An 18,141-nucleotide genomic window follows, 5' to 3' on the forward strand; every position below is an offset into this window, starting at 1 on the left:
CCTTGGGTCAATTCGACCCCTATGGGTCCGCAGCCACGAGGGTTCTTTATTATGTCGCTCACCACTTGTGATGACTCATGGGCCTTGTAGTCCTGCTCCTAGTACTATTGTGGCAGACGAAGCGGAAAACATGGGGTTTTCGCCGGTTCAGCAAGAGCCGGAGTCTCTTCACCTGCAGGATGTTGATGTTTGCCCTCAAGAATTCAGCCAAACAGGTCTTGGGCAGAACTCCCCCCCGTTTTCCAGGAGGGAAAATTATTCTAAAGATAGGGGAGCCAGGGAGGCTAATCGCAGAAGCCTGAGAATCGCTGCCAAACAAATGGCTGATTAGGTCTGCTTCCCTTGGGAACTTCTAAGGAGTCATGCATCTGGACAGAGTTGGGTTTCGCTTCTCGTTCTCTAGGGAAAGAGTTCTGTTGGCGGGAAAACGAGACCCAATATAGGTGTTTGGCGCGAGGGATACTTTGCGGAGTCAATTGATCAGCTTGAGGAGAGAGATCGTGTGTGGACTTCGTAATCCCAGTTCCTTGCTTCCCGGATCAAGCTTCAAGCCTTGCCTTGTCTCACGGTTTACCACGGACTCTGTTTCATGCTTCATGTTCGTCTTGCCTCCAGACACGGATCCAGTCAAGAATCAAGTTTATTCCCAGCCTTGTTGTCAAGCTTCATTGGACTTTAAAGACTCTGTTATTTCCCCACACTATTGCTTGGCAAAGTGTGTGTTTCGGTCAAGTGGATTAAAACTTTGAACTCTAATATCTTATATTGGACAATACATTTCTGGACTATATTTGACCTCATCTGAAAGGACTGCTTCTGAACTATATTCTTCACTTGTTTTTATTGATTTTATATATTTCTTTAATAAAGATATTAGATAGAGACTGGCCTCTGTGTAAGGTTATTGGTGCTCTGCAGCCTGGGTCCTGACACCACTGTTATTGTTTAGTTAGTATTCTACTTTTAATTTCATTTAAGAAGAGAGAGTTTCTCTCGTACTCACTCGTTTCCCGTGGCTGTGTTTTTCTTCAGTTTAAAAGTGTGGTGGCTGGCGGTGATCCTGTGAAGTCCTCGCTTCCAGGCTGGGCTTCTCCGGGACCCGCTACCCTGCGGAGGTCTCGTCCGGACCCCTGGCTGCCCTCCCTTGAGGGGAAAAGCAGCTCTTGGGTCATTGGTTCGACCCCCTATGGGTTTGCGACCTTTTTGGCCTCGATCCGCCAATAAGGTGGAGGTAAACACTCCAGATCCTCAGAGCGCCGTGGGTTTGAGAGAGAGCCCTCTCTACCACCTTCCCGCCGCCATATCTCCACACCGGAAGTCAAAAGCCGATTATCTTGATCCCTCGCAGTCTGGTTTTAGACCTGGTCATGGAACGGAGACAGCTTTGGTTCCCTTGGTGGATGACCTCCTCAGAGAGCTAGACGGGGGGAGTGTGTCCCTGCTGGTTCCCTTGAATCTCTCAGCGGCTTTCGATGCCATCGACCGTGGTATCCTTCTGTGTCTGCTCTCCGGGATGGGTCTTGGGGGCACTGTTTTGCAGTCCCTCCGATCCTTCCTGGAGGACCGTCCCCAGATGGTGATGCTGAGGGACACCTGCTCGGACCCCTGGCCATTGACCTGTGGGGTCCCGCAAGGTTCCATTCAGTTATCCATGCTTTTCTGTATCTACATGAAACCACTGGGTGAGGTTATCTGGAGTTTTGGATTTGGGAGCCATCTCTATGCAGATGACACACAACTCTACTACTCTTTTCCACCTAAATCCAAGTCAGCTCCCCGGATCCTGGACCAGTATATTTCTGCCGCTTCTGTGACTGTTGCTGTTGTTGTTGTTATTATTATTATTATTATTATTATTATTATTATTATATTGAGAGGGTGGCCATCTTGGATATTGAGAGAAGGGATTTATTAAGAAGTTGGCCATCTTACATATTAGCAGGAGGGATATATTGAGAGGGCTGTCATCTTGGATATTGGGAATGGTTGGCCATCTTAGATATTGATAGGGAGGGATACATTAATAAGTCGGCCAAGTAGGATATTAGTAAAAATTCATTGAAAAGCCTGTTGTTGGCCATCTTGGATATTGGGAGAATGAAGGATCCATGGAGACGGCAACCATCTCAGATATTGGGAGACATTAATAAGTCAGTCATCTTGGATATTAGGGAAAGGCAGCCATCTTGGATTTTGGGATAAGAAATATGGAGAGAGAGGCCATCTTGAATATTGAGAGAGGAAGGGATAGATTAATAAGTCTGGTTTTCCTCTCATTTGTCTGGCAGGTAACCTCTAAACACACCTTGAGAAGAACAACCTTTGAGAGCTTTGCCCTAAGGATGCCATAGGACTGAAATGAAGGGTCACTGCACTGGCAAGAACAAGGAATAAGTAAGAGAAAGACATATTTCAAGCAACATACTTGAAGGAAAGGGAAGATTGTGCTGTTAAAAGAGGGGTTTGGAGACGAGATCAGAAGGCTACGAAATACAAAGACCGAGAAGAGGAAATCCTGTGCTGTTCAGGAGTTCATATCTGTGAACCTCTGGCATAATATCAGAATCATAAATCTAAAACAATGGAAAATCTTCATCCCCATTCCACATCACATATAGAGGAGAAGCTACATAAGTGTATGGACTGTGGGAAATGTTTCATGTGGAGAAGTTCTCTTACTAAACATCAACAAACTCACACAGGAGAGAAGCCATACACATGCATGGAATGTGGAAAGAGCTTCACTTGGAGTGGACACCTTCGTTCCCATCAAAGGACCCACACAGGGGAGAAGCCGTATCAATGCACGGAATGTGGAAAGAGCTTCAGTCGAAGGGACAATCTGCGCTCCCATCAAATAACCCACACAGGGGAGAAGCCGTATCAATGCATCGAATGTGGAAAGAGCTTCAGTCGAAGGGACAATCTGCGCTCCCATCAAATAACCCACACAGGGGAGAAGACGTATCAATGCATGGAATGTGGAAAGAGCTTCAGTCGAAGGGACAGTCTGCGCTCCCATCAAAGAACCCACACAGGGGAGAAGCCATATACATGCATGGAGTGTGGAAAGAGCTTCAGTCACAGTGGAGGTCTGCGTTCCCACCAGAGGACCCACACAGGGCAGAAGCCATATACATGCATGGAGTGTGGAAAGAGCTTCATTTGGAGTAGAGATTTGCGTTGCCATCAAAGGACCCACACAGGGGAGAAGCCGTATCAATGCATCGAATGTGGAAAGAGCTTCAGTCGAAGGGACATTCTGCGCTCCCATCAAAGAACCCACACAGGGGAGAAGACGTATCAATGCATGGAATGTGGAAACAGCTTCAGTCACAGTGGAGGTCTGCGTTCCCACCAGAGGACCCACACAGGGCAGAAGCCGTATCAATGCATGGAATGTAGAAAGAGTTTCAGTCACAGTGGAGGTCTGCGTTCCCACCAAAGGACCCACACAGAGGAGAAGCCGTATCAATGCATGGAATGTGGAAAGAGCTTCATTCAGAGCGGACAGCTGCATACCCACGAACGGGTCCACACTGGAGAGAAGCCACATAAGTGCATGGAATGTGGAAAGAGCTTCAGCCAGAGTGAAAATCTGCGTTCACACCTAAGGACCCACACAGGGGAGAAGCCGTATCAATGCACAGAATGTGGAAAGAGCTTCAATCGGAGGGGAAATCTGCGTTCCCATCAAAGGACCCACACAGGGCAGAAGCCGTATCAATGCACAGAATGTGGAAAGAGCTTCAATCAGAGGGGAAATCTGCGTTCCCATCAAAGGACCCACACAGGGCAGAAGCCGTATCAATGCACAGAATGTGGAAAGAGCTTCAATCAGAGGGGAAATCTGCGTTCCCATCAAAGGACCCACACAGGGGTGAAGCCGTATCAATGCACAGAATGTGGAAAGAGCTTCAGTCACAGAGAAGCTCTGCGTTCCCATCAAAGGACCCACACAGGGGAGAAGCCGTATCAATGCATGGAATGTGGAAAGAGCTTCAGTCATAGTGGAGGTCTGCGTTCCCATCAAAGGACCCACACAGGGGAGAAGCCGTATCAATGCACAGAATGTGGAAAGAGCTTCAGTCACAGAGAAGCTCTGCGTTCCCATCAAAGGACCCACACAGGGGAGAAGCCGTATCAATGCATGGAATGTGGAAAGAGTTTCAGTAACAGTGGAGCTCTGCATTCTCATCAAAGGAGCCACACAGGGGAGAAGCCGTATCAATGCACGGAATGTGGAAAGAGCTTCAGCCAAAGTGGAAAGCTGAGTTCCCATCTGAGGATCCACACAGGGGAGAAGCCATATACATGCATAGAATGTGGAAAGAGTTTCAGCGAAAGTGGAGCTCTGCATTCCCATCAAAGGATGCACACAGGGGAGAAGCCATATCAATGCATTGAATGTGGAAAGAGCTTCAGGCACAGTGCAGGTCTGCGTTGCCATCAAAGGACCCACACAGGGGAAAAGCCGTATCAATGCACGGAATGTGGAAAGAGCTTTATTAGGAGTGGAGATCTGCGTTGCCATCAAAAGATCCACACAGGGGAGAAGCCGTATCAATGCACGGAATGTGGAAAGAGCTTTATTAGGAGTCGAGATCTGCGTTGCCATCAAAGGACCCACACAGGGGAGAAGCCGTATCAATGCGTTGAATGTGGAAAGAGTTTCAGTCATGGTGGAGATCTGCGTGGCCATCAAAGGATCCACACAGGGGAGAAGCCGTATCAATGCATGGAATGTGGAAAGAGCTTCATTCAGAGCGGACAGCTGCATTCCCACCAAAGGATCCACACCGGAGAGAAGCCACATAAATGCATTGAATGTGGAAAGAGCTTCAGCCGGAATGAATATCTGCGTTCCCATCAAAGGAGCCACACAGGGGAGAAGCCGTATCAATGCACAGAATGTGGAAAGAGCTTCAATCAGAGGGGAAATCTGCGTTCCCATCAAAGGACCCACACAGGGGAGAAGCCGTATCAATGCGTTGAATGTGGAAAGAGTTTCAGCCACAGTGGAGGTCTGCGTGGCCATCAAAGGACCCACACAGGGGAGAAGCCATATCAGTGCATGGAATGTGGAAAGAGCTTCATTCAGAGTGGAAAACTGCGTTCCCATCAAAGGACCCACACACGGTTAGAGGAAGAGACCTTCCTTTCAATTCCCTGTTCTACTTAAAAAATCCGCCAGACAAGGGTCCCATCCCTCCATAGGCAGGCAAAAAATGAGAGAATAAAAGCACAGAGGAAGGCCGCCACCTTGTTCTCTATGTGTCGTGGACAACCGTCTGTGTGGATTGACTTGATCTCCCACAGAGGAGGACTCTTCTCATTATTGCAGCCATTTTTGAAGGGGTTACCCTGACCTCTTCCTCCTCAAGGAAAGCATCCCAGACTTCTCGGATGATCTGTGAACGCTTGCTGAAGTCAGAGCAGCTGAGATATTATGGAAAAGACCAGCTCTTTGGGAGCAGATAACGGCATTCCTTCGTACTGTTGTCCTGGACCTTGGCTCTGATCCCTCGATTTCAAATTCTGGACTCTGGCCTATTTCCTGTCACCCTGCTCTGGACTCTGTTTGTTGGAAATAGGCAACCTTCTCAAGCCTCCTCTGTTTAATGATTTGTCTGTATATAATGTGTTGTTTTATTACTGAAGTGTGTGTGTGTCCTTGGGTATGCAGTTTTTTTTAACACTATGTTTTTGAGGATGTGGGAGATGCTGCAGACCATGTGACCAGATCAGGGACTGTTTAGAACACAGTTAAGGGATGTCAGTTGAGAGATGACCATTGAAGATGACAGTTGGAAGTAGACGATTATGAAAGAGAGTTGTACAGAGATGTATAGTGTTGATGAGACTTAGAAAGACTGAAATTTAAAGACGCAAACCAAAATAAGCAGCTTTTTGCAGTTTGTGGATCCAACTTTGGTGGTGTCCTTCCTCGCCCGCCCGCCTCTCCACCGGAAGGGGCTCCTGCTTTTCGACAGATTACACAGAGAAGCCATTGAAATTCTCAAACATGTGGACAACTTCAACAGAAAGGAGGAAACCATGAAAATGAACAAAATCTGGCTACCAGTATTAAAAAAACCTCAAAAATCAGAACCGTAAATAAGAAGCAACACTCTGAGACATGGGAACTAGAGGCAGCTAACAAAGGATGCCCCCAGGCAGAAAGTAGCCAGTAGATGAAGCCATTCAATGCAAATTAGGGTGATTAACTCCTCACCCTGGACTTCCCACAGATACATATAAACCTGCCTTGCTTAGTTTCTCCAGACCTCACAACCTCTGAGGATGCCTGCCATAGATGTGGGCGAAACGTCAGGAGAGAATACTTCTGGAACATGGCCACACAGCCCGAAAGACTTACAACAACCCTGTGATCCCGGCCATGAAAGCCTTCGACAACACACTGAAATCAGTTGTCTCCACTTTAGAATCAGTTGTATAAAACCGTCTCGGGTCAGCCACACGGAATCCGGTCAGCAGGGTGAAGTGTCCTATTCCTGCCTCATTGCCCTGTCCCAAAGGCTTGGCCCCACAGCCATCTTTCTGTGAGTCTCTTGGGGAGCCACAGAAAGACTGAACCATCCAATGTATGCGAACTGCTGGGACCATCGGTAGGACTCACTTTCCAGCCTTTAGAGACGCTGCCTGTTTGCAGGTGTGTTCCTGAATTGCAAAGAACCCAGCGGACAAACGATGCACCTGGGACACAGGTGGGGAAGAAGCCTCACGTCTTATGGAGGAGGACTGGTCAATGGGGGGGGGGCAGGGGGGACCGAGGTGGGCTGAACGTGGAATACAACGGTTTCTGTGAGGGGAAGGGGAGAGATCGCAGGAGATACAGAGTACTCAAGGGTCATGTGGAAGTGGTACAAGAGGAACCTAGATGAACAGAGCGAGGCTCAGATGGCCGGCAAGACTGGCCATTACAACATCAACATGGGATTTTACAATCTAATAAGCTGGCTCTTGAAGCCTCGGACTCCCTTTCAAATAGGGGCAGGTGGGCTTCAATGAGAGCTGTCAAGATGTCCCTGGGACAGATCCTAAGGCCTACGGATGTCAAAATTGGTTCCATCAAGCGGCTCCGCAGAGACTATTATAATCCCATCTCCCACCTGCCAATTACATTCGATGACGCAACTATATCGAAGGGGGTGTTTGCATGTAAGCCATTGCTGAATTATGGGGAGACCGTATAGGGAGCGCTGTCCGGCCTCAGTTGCCCGGCCACTCGTTGCTGGACTTCAAAAGAAAGGGATATTGAATTGCCCCCAGAGCGCCCCAGAGTCGTCCCCACACACTCGAGTGAAGGGTCCGGGTCCCTCGCTAGCCCCCCAAGTTCCGGGCAAGGAGAGCGCCAGCCCTTGCCCTTAGAACGAGGGCCCCGACAAGGACTCTGTTGTGACTCAGCAGCAGCAGCAGCAGAGCCAGAGTGAAGATGAGGAAGGGGATTTTGGGTTTCATATGCAGGAGCCAGATGATGGGATGCAAGATGAAATCCAGGATGGTGTCATGGGGATGGGAAATCATGGAGTTCTACAGGCTGGTTCAGAAGCGCAGCCTGTGGATGAATTCCTGAACCAGCCTGTCCTAGATAAAAACCAGGGACACCTTCCCAAGGGAAATAATGAGCTGGCTTTGTCTCAGGCCCCTGTTCAGGCGCAAGATAAAGAACCGTCTGACCGTGACTGCCAAGAAGCTCCATTGCTATCTCGGGCTTTCTCAATGGAAAGGAATGCCTCGGCGTAGCCTGAGATTAGCTGGAAAACGGGAGGCCACTGAGGGAAAGAGAAATGCGTTCTTGGGTTGCTTTTATATCTGTGTGTTGGGAGACAAATCTCAGTCAGAGCAAATTCTCTCTTCATCTGAGTGGATGGTCTATGTCTTCATGCTTTGGAAATTCTCCTGTTTATGAATCCTTGTAACCTGTGGACTATTGTATCTTTGGGAATAGACTCTTGCTTTTTGCCTATGGACCATTGGATTTATTGACTCTATTTCACAACTACTCTGGGAACTATATTTTAATCATCATCATCATCTATATATATAAAAGAGTGATGGCATCAGGGCAGCGGACAAAACAACAAAACTACAGGCCCCCCCAACCTCGAAATTTGACAACACATCATCCACGGCTCTAGGTTGATACAACAAAAAGAAAGGAAAAATAAAGTCCTAATTAGAGGGAGAGGAATAATTGTTTTTATCCAATTGCTGCCAGTTAGAAGGTAAGCTCCACCCACTTGGTCTCCTAGCAACCTACTCAGCCCCGGGAACAGGCAGAGTTAGCCTTCACTTAGGCCTCTTCCACAGATTATCTAATTTGCACTGGATTATATGGCAGTGTAGACTCAAGGCCCTTCCACACAGCTATATAACCCATTTATACTCTTATATTATCTATATATAGAGTCTCACTTATCCAACATAAACAGGCCGGCAGAATGTTGGATAAGTGAATATGTTGGATAATAAGAAGGGATTCAGGAAAAGCCGATTAAACATTAAATTAGATCATCATTATACAAATTAAGCACCAAAACATCATATTATACAACAAATTTGACAGAAAAAGTAGTTCCATGCGCAGTAATGCTATGTAGTAATTACTGTATTTACAAATTTACCACCAAAATATCACAATGAATTTAAAGCACTGACTACAAAAACATTGACTACTAAAAGGCAGACTACGTTTGATAATCCAGAACATTGGATAAGCGAATGTTGGATTAGTGAGGTTCTACTGTAATATGAAATAATTACTGTGATAGAATAATACAGAACAATATAATCTCTAAAACCAGGACAGTAAATAAAGAGCAACACTCTGAAAGCAGGGAAATTGGGAATTCCACAAAGGAAACAATCAGGGCCAGCTAACATCTCCCAAGAAAGGATTCTTCCAGAAAGGAAGCTGAGAAGGGAGTGAACCAGCGTCTATTACTAAACTCATTATTATTACTATTACTATTACTATTATTATTATTATTATTATTATTATTATTATTATGTTGCTGTGAACCGTGTAATGAATACAATCTGGGTCCAAGTATTCAAAAACACTAAAATCAGAATATATAAAAATTACTGTTGTATAATAAAACAGAACAATACAATCTCTAAAATCAGAACACTAAATAAAGAACACCACTCTGAAAACAAGGGAATTCCAGACAGGAAACAATCGGGGCCAGCTAACACCTCCCAACAAAAAATTCACTCAGGGAGGAAACAGCCAGGCTTTAAAGCTGCAAGGCCATTACGTGCTAATCATTTCTCCTAATTGCAGCATTCATACTTGCCTCCAACAGACAAAAAAAACAATCAGAAATATTGTATATTCACAACCTTTAGATAATAATATCCCCTGGTGGCGCAGCGTGTTAAAGCGCTGAGCTGCTGAACTTCTGGACCGAAAGGCCGCAGGTTTGAATTGGGGGAAGTGGAGAGAGCCCCCACTGTTAGCCCCAGCTTCTGCCAAACCAGAAGTTCAAAAACATGCAAATGTGAGTACATCAATAGGTACTGCTCCGGCGGGAAGGTAACCAGACTTCGCCACAGCAACGCGTGGCCGGGCACAGCTAATAATAATAATAATATGTTTATTTATATCCCGCTAGATTTATATTCCGCTTTGATTTTATATATATACTGCTTTTGCTCAATAACACTACAAAAGACTATCTTGTGTGTGTGGCTTGGTGTCAACAGCAAAGTGAACTCTTCTGAGGTGCGACAGGTTCCATCCGTCTCCTTTGCCTTGTGTTTACAAGACCCCCCCCCCCCCCGGTGAGCCCCCTCCCTAGAACACTGATGGCCAACCTATGACACGCGTGTCAGCACTGACACGCCTAGCCATTTTTGCTGCATGCAGATTGATTGGATGACTGTGTCTTTTGTGGCCAAATTTGGTGTGATTTGGTCCAGTGGTTTTGTTGTTTACTCCATGGGAAGTATGCACATTACATACATACATATATATATATATATATATATATATATATATATATATATATACACTAGCTGTGCCCGGCCACGCGTTGCTGTGGCAAAGTGGTGGTGGTATCGGTTAAAACTTGTTGGGGAATTTTTATTTGACGTTATTTGTATTTTTTTAAATTAATTTTATTGTCACTTATCTTTTTTATGTATTATATTTTATTATTTTGTTGTATTATTTTTAGTCATTTTGTTATAGTATTTTATTGTATTAATTATTTTAGTGTTTTTTATAATTTTTTATTGTATTATTTGTATTTATTTTTTTATCATTATTTTATTAACACTGGGCTGAGTGGGTTGCTAGGAGACCAAGTGGCTTAGCCTTGTAACTGGCAGCAATTGGATAAAAACTATCATTCCTCTCCCTCTAATTAGGAATTTATTTTTCTTTTCTTTTTGTTGTATCAACCTAGAGGCATGGATGAGGGGTTGTGATGTCAATTTTCGAGGTTGTGGGGTGTTTACTTTTGTTGTTTTGTCCGCTGCCGTGATGCCATCACTCTTTTATATATATAGATTGTAGTATATTATCATATTACTATATTATTATTATTATATTATTCATCATTCATGACTACATTGAAACTAGAATAGAGAGAAAGCAGCATGGAAACTGCAAGAGGTACCATAGATTGTTGTACATGGAAATAAGGGTAGTAAATAGTTTTAGATTTATTGAATACAGTTAAATATTACAATTATACATTTTTATTATTTAAAATATACATATTGTGAAATTATGGGTTTTTTCTCGAAGTGACACACCACTCAAGTCATGCTAGGTTTTTTGGTGAATTTTGACACCCCAAGCGCAAAAGGTTGCCCATCATTGCCCTCGAATACCCTCCGGTCCCTCGGCATCTGAGAGCTGACCCTCCCCCTCAAGCCCATCGCCCTCCACCCCTCCAACAGGTCACCATCCGGGGGGGGGGGGGGGGAGGGGAGGTCCGGGACCTGGGGACCCCCGTTGAGGTCATGCTGGGGAGAGGCAGACGTGGTCAAGCGTGCCGTTCCAGGGAGAAGCGCAACGTAGAGCTTCCACAACACCGTCACGGTCATCCCGCCCCTGTTGTGACTCAGGTTGAACCTCAGATTGACTCGGATGAGGAAAGAGGGACTCAGGTTCAAAATCTCCCCGAAAGGCCTGTAGATTTGGAGGATGAGGAGCAGAGGGTGCAGGTTCAGTTCCCACAGGGAGGGTTGGAGTGGATGACCCAGAAGCCCCTGAAGCCGGCCAGGTGACCACGGACATGGGAGCGGAGGAAGGGAGGGTGGAAGGTTCCAGCTTCCTAATGAGTCTCAGCGAAATGACGAGCAAGCTGGCCTTGATGGGATGGGCTCCTTAGATAGGGCTGAGCGTTTGGAATTGAGGGTTCGGCGTAGTGTGAGAATCGCAAACAGAAGGGAGGTGAGGGGGCAGAGAAATGCCTTCGTGTTTTGTAAAGGGGTGCATTCGGGGAAAAGCCTTTGTCAAAGCAACTTTCTCGTGACCGCAGAAGCAAGCTCCAGTTTCCCTGCTGTGCTTTGGATTATTATTGCAGCCCATGTGTCCATGTTCCTTGGAATTGCCATGCTCTCTTTGGATGTTGTTTATTCCTTGTGAATTCCTGACTTACATCCCAAGACTATATTTGTAACTGACTTTTGGTGCTTTACTTTTGCTTTTTGAAGAACTTTTTATTATCTATCGTTAATAAACTAAAAAGACTCAAACCTGCCGTGGAGTTTGTGTGTTAGAGCAAGGTGAATAATAATAATAACAACAACAAGCAAGGCCAAAGCGCAAAATGAGCTCAGGCTTACCAGGTACATAAAAAACAACAAAAAAGGCTTTTTTGCTTACGTTGGTAGAAAAAGGAAGAAAAAGGAGGCGATAGGGCCTCTGCAAGGAGAAGATGGGGTGATGGCGACAGGGGACAGGGAAAAGGCAGAACTGCTCAATGCCTTCTTTGCCTCGGTCTTCTCACAAAAAGAAAGCCATCTTCAACCTCAGCAACATGGAATGGGCGAAGGATTGGGGGAACTCCAACCCCAAATAGGGAAACAAGTTGTCCAGGAACACCTGGCCTCTCTAAACGAATTCAAGTCCCCAGGGCCAGATCAGCTACACCCAAGAGTATTGAAGGAACTAGCGGAAGTTATTTCAGAACTACTAGCAATTATCTTCGAGAGTTCTTGGAGAACGGGAGAAGTCCCAGCAGATTGGAGGAGGGCGAATGTGGTCCCTATCTTCAAGAAGGGAAAAAAGAACGACCCAAACAATTACCGTCCGGTCAGCCTCACATCAATACCAGGCAAGATTCTGGAAAAGATCATTAAGGAAGTGGTCTGCGAACACTTAGAAACAAATGTGGTCATTGCTAATAGTCAACACGGATTTACAAAAAACAAGTCATGCCAGACTAATCTGATCTCTTTTTTCGATAGAGTTACGAGTTGGGTCGATACAGGGAATGCTGTGGATGTAGCGTACCTGGATTTCAGTAAGGCCTTCGACAAAGTCCCCCACGACCTTCTGGCAAACAAACTAGTAAAATGTGGGCTAGACAAAACTACGGTTAGGTGGATCTGTAATTGGCTAAGCGAACGAACCCAAAGGGTGCTCACCAATGCGTCGTCTTCATCATGGAAAGAAGTGACAAGTGGAGTGCCGCAGGGCTCCGTCCTGGGCCCGGTTCTGTTCAGGATCTTTATTAACGACTTAGACGAAGGGTCAGAAGGCACGATCATCAAGTTTGCAGACGACACAAAACTGGGAGGGAGAGCCAACACTCCAGAAGACAGGAGCAGAATCCAAAACGATCTTGACAGACTAGAGAGATGATTGGCCGAAACTAACAAAATGAAGTTCAACAGGGACAAATGCAAGATACTTCATTTCGGCAGAAAAAATGGAAATCAAAGATACAGAATGGGGGACGATGCCTGGCTTGACAGCAGTGTGTGCGAAAAAGACCTTGGAGTCCTCGTGGAGAGGAAGGTGAACATGAGCCAACAATGTGATGCGGCTGCTAAAAAAGCCAATGGGATTCTGGCCTCATCAATAGGGGAAGAGCGTCTAGATCCAGGGAAGTCCTGCTCCCCCTTATTCTATTCTGCCTTGGTCAGACCACACCTGGAATACTGTGTCCAATTTTGGGCACCACAGTTGAAGGGAGATGTTGACAAGCTGGAAAGCGTCCAGAGGAGGGCGACTAAAATGATTAAGGGTCTGGAGAACAAGCCCTATGAGGAGCGGCTTAAAGAGCTGGGCATGTTTAGCCTGCAGAAGAGAAGGCTGAGAGGAGACATGATGAGAGCCATGTACAAATACGTGAAGGGAAGTCCTAGGGAGGTGGGAGTTTTCTGCTGCCCTGGAGACTAGGACACAAGGGAACAAGGGCTTCAGACTACAGGAAAGGAAGGAGATTCCACCTGAACATCAGGAAGAACTTCCTCACGGTGAGAAGGGCTGTTCACCAGTGGAACTCTCTGCCCCGGGCTGAGGTGGAGGCTCCTTCCTTGGAGGCTTTTAAGCAGAGGCTGGATGGCCATCTGTCGGGGGTGCTTTGAATGCGATTTCCTGCTTCTTGGCAGAATGGGGTTGGACTGGATGGCCCATGAGGTCTCTGCCAACTCTACTATTCTATGATTCTAACAACAATAATCTTTATTCTCATACGCCACCTCCATCTCCCCGAAGGGCCTCGGGGTGGCTTACATGGGGCGAACCAGGCAAATACAATAAAAAACATAAAATTCAGCAGTTAACAAAAACCACACAAGGATGAGAATAAACATTAACAGAAAGATAGCAAAAACAATGGTAAAAAAGCATATTAAAATACGACAGTAGAATCATAAAAACGAACTGGGCAAAAGTGCGCTGAGCGGGTTTTGTAAACACGAGGTAGTTGGTCAAGTGCTACAAAATGTGGAAGAGTTGGACCGGGGTGAACCGTGTGGTCATAACAAATAATTAACAAAACAAGGTGCAACCAATGGGAAAATGGACACCGAAGCAAAATGTGTCATGCGGACGGAGAGTTCTTCTCCAAAAGCCAGGTTTCAAGGCTCTTCCCAAGTCAAGGCCGAGGTGCGACAACCCCGAACACAAGACCAGGCCTGGAGCGAAGTCAGGAAAACTTCATTTATATTCCGCTCTCTCTCCCCAAAGGGACTCGGGGCCGTTTCCAGTCATAAAACTACAACATACACAACACGGCCAGTAGAATAAAACACATTGTTAAAACGAGGTGAAACTATACTGTTAAAATAAACAATAAATGGCAGTTACAACACACCTCGATCGAGGGGACGGGGATCATTAGACCAAATATATTAACATAGTCCGTTTGGGGATAAGTGAGTCTTATACGGTATATTTCAGGGCCAAAGGTCAACGGTTCACCAGAGTAGATGACTCAAAACCTGTCTGTCTGCCCAGCGGCATAGGTGGGGCCAGGGACCCTTTGGGACAGACCCACGGTTGTCATGGCGGCCGTGAAGTCCTGAATCTCAACTGGCCATTGGACCCCAACACCGGGCCCGAGACCCCCCCCCCCCCGGGCCGGCTCAGGTGGGGAGATGGATGGGCAGGGGGTGGGCGGCACACCAACAAAGCCCCTGTTCTGTCCCGGCCCCCAACCCTGAGACAGACGCATGTTGTATTATTACGGGCTACACCTGGCCATGCTTCACTGTGGCTCAGTATTTATTTATTTGCAATATTTATATCCCGCCTTCCTCTCCCCCGAGGGGGACTCAAAGCGGATCGTATGATCGTATTGTTGGGAATCATCCTGGAGGACTCAAGTCTAGATGTAGTCAGATAGATGATAGAGTTACATTGAGGGAATCCTTTCCCTGTCTCCAAAGCATGCCTAGACAGGCTTCACTGTGTTTCCCTCTATCCTGTGTACGTCACATCCCTGCTATATGCACAGATGTCTATTATATACAGCAAAAAGGAAAAAAGGAAAAGTATGGTATATATTGTACTTTAAAGTAAGTTATAGTTCTATATTTCCTCAAGTGATATAATCACATATATTATGACTGTAATATCAATTTATATATTCCAACTGTACAAATAAGTACATATTTCAATGTCCAATTTTAACAAATATAATCTTGATAGTGTTCTCAAGGTTTGTAGTACTCTTCTTCAAATTCGATCATTCAAAGTAAATCAAAGTTCCATGTCAATAGTAAATCAAAGTTCCGTCTCAATAGCGCAAGTGTGTGGATGGTATTTTTGATTCTCTGGAATCAAATAGATCCTGAATAATAGTTCTGATTTCGTTTGGTGGTATATTAGTATATAAGGAGGCGATGTCAAGAGACATCAATGTACATTGTTGAGGTATGTAGAGTGATTCTATTGTATTAATAAAATGAGTTGTATCCCATGTATCTCATGAGTTGTATACCACCCACACACTTTTTAGTGGACTTATTGGACATTGTTCTTGATAATAATTATTTTAGATTTGATTTTAAATATTATTTACAAATTTGGGGGATAGCTATGGGGAGTTCGCTTGCGCCATCTGCGGCCAATATTTTTGTATCTCATTTGGAAACAATATTCATATTCAATAAGATCCATAACCCATACCTAACAGATATGTTATATTATGGGAGATTTTTAGATGACATATTCACAATATTTAATTCTTACGAGAAAGCACAGTCATTTAGTGACTGGATCAATACCATCCATCCAAATATGAAATTTACAAGTACTATAAGTTCAACCAATATTAACTTTCTGGATGTGGTAGTTCACAAGGATGGAAATGGCTTATATGTAACTATACTAAACCAACAGACAAAAATTCAATCCTACATTTCAAAAGTTTCCATCACCATTCTCTAAAATCAAACTTACCATATTCCCAATTTCTTCGACTAAAACGTAATAATAGTAAACCAAAAGATTTTTTGATGGCAGCACACACCTTTAAGAACAAACTTAAGATAAGAGGATACCCAGAAAAAATTCTCAATACAGCATTAGAAAAAACAAACCAAGTTAACAGGGACACATTACTTAAATACCAATCTAAAACACAATCCAACAGAATTATTTGCCCCCTCACCTTAACCACACAGACATCAAATATACAAAAAATAATCTTTAAACACTGGCATTTACTACAGGACATCCCTGGTTGTCAATCTAAACCAATCATAGCACATAAAAGATCTAGAAATTTCAGGGATATTTTGATCCACTCAGATATTAGAAAATCCAGTATAGTTCCACGAAACCCAACCACCGGTAACTTTAAATGTGGTCATTGTGATTGCTGTAAGTTTACAAACAATGTCAAAGAATTCATACATCCCACATTAAATATGAAAATTAAATTAAAAAACTATACCACCTGTTCATCTGAGAATGTGATCTATGTACTCTCATGTCCTTGTAATAAATTATATGTTGGCATGACAACCAGAGCCATAAGGATTAGAATACAGGAACACAGATCACGAATTAGAAAAGGAAACACAGAATCCACACTATACTTACACTTTAAAGACAACACTCATTCCTGTAACGACCTTAAGTACCTTGCCTTAGAAAAACTACAGACTCCAATTAACACTGACATCAAGAAGTTACTCCTCTGCAGGGAGGCTTTTTGGATCCACAAATTGAAGACCTTAACCTCACAAGGCCTAAATGATAGGCTAGATCTCACCTGCTTCTTATAATGGGATAAAAAAATACTTAAGTCTTTACAGAACTACTGCTGAATGCTCGCAACCTGAGGCAGAATACTACATGTAAGGATCCTCCAAGGACATGTAAGTTCTTTTTGCTGTGAATCCTGATATTTATATACTATATTAGATATTATTGGGGTGTATTATACATGTCTATTTTTAGTATGGTTTGTATTATTTCTAGTATGGTTTGTATTATTTTGACTCAATTTACATTTAATTCTATGAAAAGAAATAAGACAGCAGAGCAGCAAACAGAGGGAACTCCAGGATTACCTGAAGAAGGTCTACCTGAAGAAGGTCACCGGAACTGGATGCATACCCGGGAGACCAGTCGTTACTATTGACATGGAACTTTGTTGCTATTGATATGGAACTTTGATTTACTATTGACATGGAACTTTGATTTACTTTGAATGATCGAATTTGAAGAAGAGTACTACAAACCTTGAGAACACTATCAAGATTATATTTGTTAAAATTGGACATTGAAATATGTACTTATTTGTACAGTTGGAATATATAAATTGATATTACAGTCATAATATATGTGATTATATCACTTGAGGAAATATAGAACTATAACTTACTTTAAAGTACAATATATACCATACTTTTCCTTTTTTCCTTTTTGCTACGTCACATCCCTGACTTTGAAGTTAGTAGAAATGTGAATCTTTAGGGACACTAACTTCCCATTGGTCAGAATGTCTTTTATGGCCCCAATAAACTGGACCATGAGGTTGGAACCATTTGGGTTCTCTCTTCTCCCTTTGTTCTTCTAGCTAACAAGAAGCATCTCACCATCTCTCCTGGCAAGATGTAACTATTTAGATGTTTGTTATTTTTCCTTAGAAACCAGTCTGGAGTAGACTAGACAGCTCCCAAGCCTTTCTATCTGCAATGGCGTTCTTTTTACCTGAATAAATACTTTTCGAACTTTTATTGAGACTCTGCAGTCCATTGCAATCCTAAATGGTCAAAGGCTTCTCTTTGCTCGCCCCGTGTAAGTAACTCTTGCATTTGAAAGCTTTTGCTGTTGCTACTCTGCTGATTTTGGTGGAATCTCCTCCAGAGAGGGTTGAATTGAGTCTAACCGCTCAGAGATTACCACAACATGTATGTCATCTATATAAAGTCTATGAGTCTATTAAATCGACTTGGACCTGTCATCAAACCCACGCTTATTGCACAACAAGCAGGTTTCAGACCAGGGAAAAACTGTACAGGTCAAATTCTTCATCTGACTGAGCATATCGAGGAAGGCTATGAGAAAGGCTGCATCACGGGAACAGTCTTTGTGGACCTTACGGCAGCCTATGACACGGTGCAACATAGAAAAATGCTGCATAAAGTCTACCATATCACCCGGGACTTTGACTTTACAAAAACTGTCCAGAC

The 18,141-nt window shown here is 44.2% G+C and overlaps 1 protein-coding gene across 2 annotated transcripts in view; it reads left to right on the plus strand.

Annotated features, from left to right (window-relative positions):
- The window catches only part of LOC100559028 (zinc finger protein 239-like), a 169,422-nt gene that overhangs the window by 116,265 nt on the left and 35,016 nt on the right, over positions 1-18,141 (plus strand). Inside the window, exon 3 of one of the 2 annotated variants that reach the window (XM_062966456.1) lies at positions 2,289-11,739. The exons of the other annotated variant lie outside the window; for it this stretch is intronic. Within the exon in view, the coding sequence (XP_062822526.1) occupies positions 2,582-5,182 (2,601 nt within the window). The 5' untranslated portion in view covers positions 2,289-2,581 and the 3' untranslated portion in view covers positions 5,183-11,739. Of the gene's footprint in view, positions 1-2,288; positions 11,740-18,141 lie in introns of those variants that run through there. 2 annotated transcript variants of the gene reach the window in all.

This window comes from Anolis carolinensis, unplaced genomic scaffold (genome assembly GCF_035594765.1).
Source record: "Anolis carolinensis isolate JA03-04 unplaced genomic scaffold, rAnoCar3.1.pri scaffold_21, whole genome shotgun sequence".
Classification (NCBI taxonomy): domain Eukaryota; kingdom Metazoa; phylum Chordata; class Lepidosauria; order Squamata; family Dactyloidae; genus Anolis; species Anolis carolinensis.